The sequence below is a fragment of the Pteropus vampyrus genome, unplaced genomic scaffold (genome assembly GCF_000151845.1).
Source record: "Pteropus vampyrus isolate Shadow unplaced genomic scaffold, Pvam_2.0 Scaffold2950, whole genome shotgun sequence".
In the NCBI taxonomy this organism is placed as follows: domain Eukaryota; kingdom Metazoa; phylum Chordata; class Mammalia; order Chiroptera; family Pteropodidae; genus Pteropus; species Pteropus vampyrus.
This window is the reverse complement of record NW_011891731.1, coordinates 2357-8575: the sequence shown is the minus strand read 5'-3', so window position 1 is coordinate 8575 and position 6219 is coordinate 2357. Positions and strand designations below refer to the sequence as shown.

General features: G+C 51.5%; 1 protein-coding gene across 1 annotated transcript; it reads left to right on the top strand.

The window, feature by feature from the left end:
• The first annotated feature begins 537 nt into the window (after nucleotides 1–537).
• Nucleotides 538–6055, top strand: LOC105310401 (selenocysteine lyase-like). Its single transcript, XM_023526715.1, has 3 exons — nucleotides 538–2179; nucleotides 2359–2523; nucleotides 3428–6055. Exons 1-3 carry the CDS (start codon nucleotides 2147–2149, stop codon nucleotides 3536–3538), a joined length of 309 nt encoding a protein of 102 aa, XP_023382483.1. The 5' UTR covers nucleotides 538–2146; the 3' UTR covers nucleotides 3539–6055.
• Nucleotides 6056–6219: the final 164 nt, after the last annotated feature.

The following is a 6219-nucleotide window of genomic DNA, read 5'->3' as shown; positions in this document are numbered from 1 at the left end:
GCGCGGTGAACCATTTACCCTTCGTATGCGGCCTTCCGGGCTGTTCTCGGGTGCAGGGGACACAGGTCCAGGGGACACGTGTTCTTCCAGGTTGCGTTGGGGGGTGCCGTGAGGCTTTCCCTTAGGACAAAAATGATAATCAGGTGCAGAGCTGGTCACGGGTATTCCTGAGAGACATTTCAGACTTTCGTATATAATAAATACGTATCTGAATAGCTTGTCTAGAAAACGCTAAATGGTGTTTGGTTTTAATAACTAGATCTTGGCTTTCACTTCCTCTGATCGGAAGGGAAAGGATCAAATAGATGCCGACTTCAGGTGGAGCAAACCAGAGTAATGCTCCTGCTGCTCGACTGTCTCGGCAGGAGGCGAGGGACAGAGGGCAGGGTGGCGTCGGGCTTGGCCCGCAGTGACAGCTAGCTGTCGCACGGCACAGGGCGTAGACCACTAACTCGAAAACATCAGAGCCTTTTCTTCCCTGACAGCTGAGGTTAACGCTTTCCTTTAAATGAGAAAGCGTTTCTTCGCAGCCTTAGCTTTCTTATTTAAGCGGCCTGCAAACCTGAAGGTGACTTGGGGGAGTTATTTTTATCTTAAAGGACTGTGCAGAACTGCTCCATCTGAGGGCGAAGCCTTCTGTGGATCTTGCTGTTTGGAAAGGTTCTCCTCCTGATTTTACCTGAATGCACCACTTTAAAAACAAGTCAGGTCTCACTTTGTTATTTAAGTCGCAATTTTTCTTAATCCCTGGGGCCTTTTTCTGTGTTTTGTACAAGGAAGGGCAACTTAGTACATGTCGTGATTAGTTACTGTTGCATTTAACCTCTTGTTTCAAATTACACAACTTTTTACAAAGTGTAACCATCCACGGGGTGGAAACAGTTTAAACATCATAGAAAGGTATAAAGTACAAAGTAAAGTTTCATCCCCTGCCGCCCCCTTCCTGTCCTGCTTCTCAGAGGCAACTGACTCCGTTTCCCTCACCCCAGGCAGCCGCGAATCCCCGTTCCGTTCCTAGAGCCCCCACTTCTGGTCTTTCATGCAAAAGAGATCACGTGATACGCGTCTTTGTGACTGACTTCTCTCAGCCTACCGTCTTCAAGGTCCATCCACGTGTATCACTACTAAATTCCTTCATATGGATGAATAATCTATTTTATGTGATAATGTTCACAATTTGTTCACCCACTCATCAGCTGATGACCATTTGATGACCACTTGGCATCGCGCTAAAGCCATGATGAGCATTTGTCTGTGTTTGTGTGACACGTGTTCATTTTTCTGGGGTAGCGGGTGCGTGAGCTCGGCCCTTCATCCATATGCGGTGGCACCCACCCGCTGGGCGCAAAGCGCGGTGCTCGGGTGTCGGAGGCCGGCCTTCTGCCTGCCTCAGCAGTGGGCCTCCACCCTGCTCGGCGCTGTGCGCCCTGAACTTGGTGGTCAGTGGACCCAGTCACACCCTTAGAGTTCAGAGTGGAGCCCCCCTGCTTCCTATTAATTGGATGCCATTCCTGTCGTCTTTCTGGGGGTTCCTCAAAAGTGCCTGCCCACAGGTAACCCTTGTTTAGAAGTACACCTCTTCTCTCATTTCAGGGGGACCTTGAGGGGAAAGTAGCTGTTTGTCATCCACCATTTTGAGCCAAAAACCTCTTTTAGTCACCCCCACTTATCTTCCTCTTGCAGCAATAAGATTATCAGTGCCTGGGGTAAGTGCGGGTAGGAGTGCTGAGTGAGCAGAGGTTAGGACGAGGTGCGCCGAGATGCTCTCGTGAGCGGACAGTGTCCCCTCGTGGGTCCCCGACAAACAGAAAGGAGAGCGTGTCCCCCGAAATGAACCCCCCGATTGAAGCTTCACTTAGAAGAGTTCGAGTCATTTCCGGGCGGGTCTCAGCGGGGCTCGTCGTCCTCTGTGGTGTTCTGAGCCCTTACGAGAAATTCCGTTTTCATTGGGAACGTGAAAGTGGGACGTGCTTTCGTTAACCTGCATCTAAACGAACTATCAAGACGGTACTTTGTAGGATTCACCTCGGTGCTTGTGTTTTCTGCCTCAGCGGTCACCTTTGTCCCGGTGTCCAAGGTGAATGGCCGGGCAGAGGTCGATGACATCCTGGCCGCTGTCCGCCCGACCACGTGCCTCGTGACCATCATGCTGGCCAATAACGAGACCGGCGTTGTCATGGTGAGTGGCCCCGCCCCATAACGGCCTGGCAGGGACGCTTACGCCTCCCATGGGCATCCTCTTCCCCGCATTGCAGTTTGCGACTTTCGCGGCCTGTCCTCATGAATGTCCCTCGTTTCTGTCCTTCGGCTTGCATCCCGTCAAAGCGGCGTCCTCAGCCCTTTCTGTCCCCTCTGCAGCCCATCCCCGAGCTCGGCCAGCGGGTCCGAGCCCTGAACCAGCAGCGGGCGGCGGCCGGGCTGCCTCCCATCCTGCTGCACACGGACGCCGCGCAGGCCCTGGGGAAGAGGCGCGTGGACGTAGCCGACCTGGCTGTGGACTTCCTGACCATTGTGGGCCACAAGGTGCGTCCGCGGAGCCCACAGCACGGGCTGGCTCTCTGCCGAGGGCCGCGCCCTGGGATGCGGTGACGTGCAACTCACCGTCCCCGCCCTTGAGCTTGCAGAAGGGGGTACCAGCAAGTGCCACCCCCACCCACATGGGGATGATGGGGCACCCCGACCTCTATAGGGCAGGAGGGAGGCGGCCAGGCCAAGCCGTGGCGGGCATCGAGGTCGCAGGTGAGAGGTAAGGCAGGCGGGTTGGCCAGGTAGTGCGTGTTCTCCGCAGCACAGAGAGTACGAGCAGACCCCTCTTCAGCCCACTCATAGCCCCCACCCTAAGGATGGAAGATGTGGGTTCGAGAAATTATCGCTTTCTCTAAGTTGATTTGAAGTGTGGCTCCGGGATGTAACGGCTTAGCTTTAGCAACCCACCTTCCTGGCGGAATTGGGGAAACGGTTCTTCGTGAAGATCCTCTGAAGCTTTTGCTCACCTTTCCGGCAGCAACGAGCCTGAAGTGTCTCTGGGGCTCGTTTTAAGCACAATACTCAGCCAGGTTTCAGAGGGCCTGTGTGGGCCCAACACAGTGGCACTTAAGGTTTTTGCATGATTTCGATTTGAAAACATGGACTCCTAACTAAGAAAGGCCCTTGGCGACCTCGAGTCCCAGCCCTTGTCCCTTACAAATCCTGCCACGTGACGGTCGGGTCGGGGGCCTGCAGCTACCCAGCTGAGAACGAGGGTCCAGCACTGGCCCTGCCTCTCAAAGGCTTTGGTGACTCCAACATGCCTGGAGCATTGATTGGGGGCACAGCTGCAGGGCCCACGCGTGACTGTATTTCTCTGCATGTGTCCGAGCGCTCGGCACGCGTGCGGGGAAGGTCCCGGGGAGGTCCCACTGAGTCAAGGTCTGGCTTTTCCTTTCAGTTCTACGGCCCCAGGATCGGAGCGCTCTACGTGCGCGGGCTGGGCACGCTCACCCCGCTGCACCCCATGCTGTTCGGCGGCGGACAAGAGCGGAATTTCAGGCCAGGGTAAGGCAGTGCGCCGGCGACACCTCTGACCTGCTGGCCGCTCCCGCTCTGCAGGGCAGTGGATTCGCTGTGTCTTGGGAGCACGTGCTAGCACAGGCTGCGTCGCCGAATCAGAGCTGGCTCCAGTGATCGAGTCCACCCTTAGGACTCGCAGGCCTGTGGTCTTTCTGGAGGCGGGTCAGAGCCGATGAAGGAAATCTCTGTTTCTTCCAAGGGCTCGAAGCATCGGCCCCCTCATCACCCGGCTCGGCCTCGCAGATGTGCGGCTGGGGCCCTCCCGGACAATCAGTAGATGCCAAGCCCGAGACAGCAAAGATGCGAGAGCTACCAGCAAGGATTTCAAGGCAGACACGTTAAAGACACTTCAGTGAACACTTTTGAAACCAGCGAAGTAGTGTCAGCAAAGAAAAAGAAGATGCAAAGAATTAAATGGAAACTTTAGAACCAAAAACCACAGAAACTAAAATAAAAATTCAACAGATGGGCTCAACAGCGGAGTCGGGTAACAGAAAAAACAGCAGGTGAACTGCACAGCAAATGGAATTACCCGTCTAAACAACGGAAAAGAAGAAGATTGGGCCAGAAAGGAATAGCCTCGGGGGCCTGCGGGACCGGCACACGAGATCGAAATCCATTTCATTGGCGTCCCACGAGCAGAGGAGAAGGGCTGGGCTGAAAACGTCCCAAATTGGACAAGAGACATAAACTTACAGATGTAAGAAGCTGAACAAACCCCGTGCAGGATAAACTGAAAGAAATCCATGCCAAGACTTATCATCGAACTTTCGAAAACGAAAGACAGAGAAAACGCTTTGAGGGCAGCCAGAGCAAAAATGGCACCTTACCTCTAGGAGAAAATAATTCAGATGACAATGGATTCCTCATCAGAAAGCAGAGAGGCCAGAAAGAAATGGCAGAATATTTGTACGTGCTCAGTGGAAAGTGCTGTCAGGCCAGAATCCTGTACGCAGCAGAACTGTATTTCAAGAGCGAAGGGAAAATCAAGACATTCTCAGATGAAGGAAAACTAATCGAATTTGTCACTGAAAGACCTATGCTAAAAGTGTCTAAAGGAAGTTCTCAAAACATAAAGGGGACAGTACAAGAAGGAACCTGGGGACGTCAGAAAAAAAGCACGGTAAGGAAAAACGTGGGTGAATAAGAGAAGCTTTCCATCTCTTCTTGAGTTTTCTAACTTACGTTTGATGGCTTAAGCAAAAATAATAGCGCAGCCCGACATTCAAAATGTACGTGGGAGAAATATTTACACTGCATAATTACACTACAAATGGAGGGGCGGTAAAGGGATGTAAAAGGAGATAAGGTTTCTGTTCTTGAAATTCTGAAAAATGTCCACATAACCCCCAGAAAGGCGGAAAAAAGAAAGTATTAAAAAACAGCAAACAAAAAATGGCAGATGTACATTTTAACACCAGTAATTACATTAAATCTAAGTCGTCTAAATACACTGATCCAAAAAAGACAGATTGGCAGAGCAGATTTTAAAAAAACGGACCCATCCACGTGCTGTCTGTAAGAAACTCATGGCAAATGCAGCGATAGAGGCAGCTCGAAAGTAAAGAATGGAAAAATGTGTCGTACAAAGATTAATCAGAAAGAAGCAGGAATAGTTATATAATATTACATGCCGAGGACGCAGAGCAGAGATTACCAGCGAAGGCGCGGGACGTGACAGACGAGTAAAGGGTCCGTCCACCGAGAAGAACGCGCATCGTCGGTGTGGGTGCCCTCGACAGTGCAGTGAAGACAAAACCCTAGAACTGAGAAGAAACAGACGAATCCGCAGCCCGCCCTTCAGCGACGGGTAGAGCCACTAGGTCAAAAGCAGCGAGAATGTGGAAACAGCCACACCCGTCCCCCCAGGCTCTCGTCGACATGTTCGGAACACTCCAACGACAGCAACGTACGTGATCTTTTCAAATGCCACCGAGTCTATACTGAGAGCATATTCTGTGCCATTAAACAAACCTCGATACGAGCAAAGAACTGAAATCACGGCACGTGTCCTGTAACCGCTAGAAATCGGTAACTGGGGGATGGTGGGAAAATCTGCAAACACTTCGAAACAAACAGCGCCCTTCTGAGTCATTAGGGGTCACAAAGGAAGTCTCAGAGGAAGTAACGCATTGAAGTGAATGGCAGTGAAAATAAGCACGTCAGCATCTGCGAGCCTCAGCGGAAGCACCGCCGAGGGAGATCGCAGCAGCCAACGCACCCAGAGGAGGGCGGACTCCCCGGTCCGTAGCCTAAGCTCTCCCCCAAGGGGCCTGGAAAGTGGGGAACCAAAGGAATCGAAGCCAGCGAAGGAAATAAGATAACAAATCCCTAACACTGAAAACGTGATTTTTAAAATGTCGGTGAAACAAAGAGCTGGCTTTTTAAAAGTATCGACAAAACTGACAGACTTCCAGCAAGACTAACAAAAAAAAAACCACGCATTGGCGGTATGAAGACGGAAATGGGATATCACCACAAAGCCAACATCAAAGAATGATGAGGGAAAAAGCTAGAACATCCCCATACACGGAAACTTTACCACTTAGATGAAGTCAGAGTGGAAAACGAACTATACCACAGCTCGCCTGACGTGAGATCATTCGAATAGCTCTCACTGTTAGGAAATCGATTTCATAATTTTAAAACTCCCTACCCCCCAAATTCCCA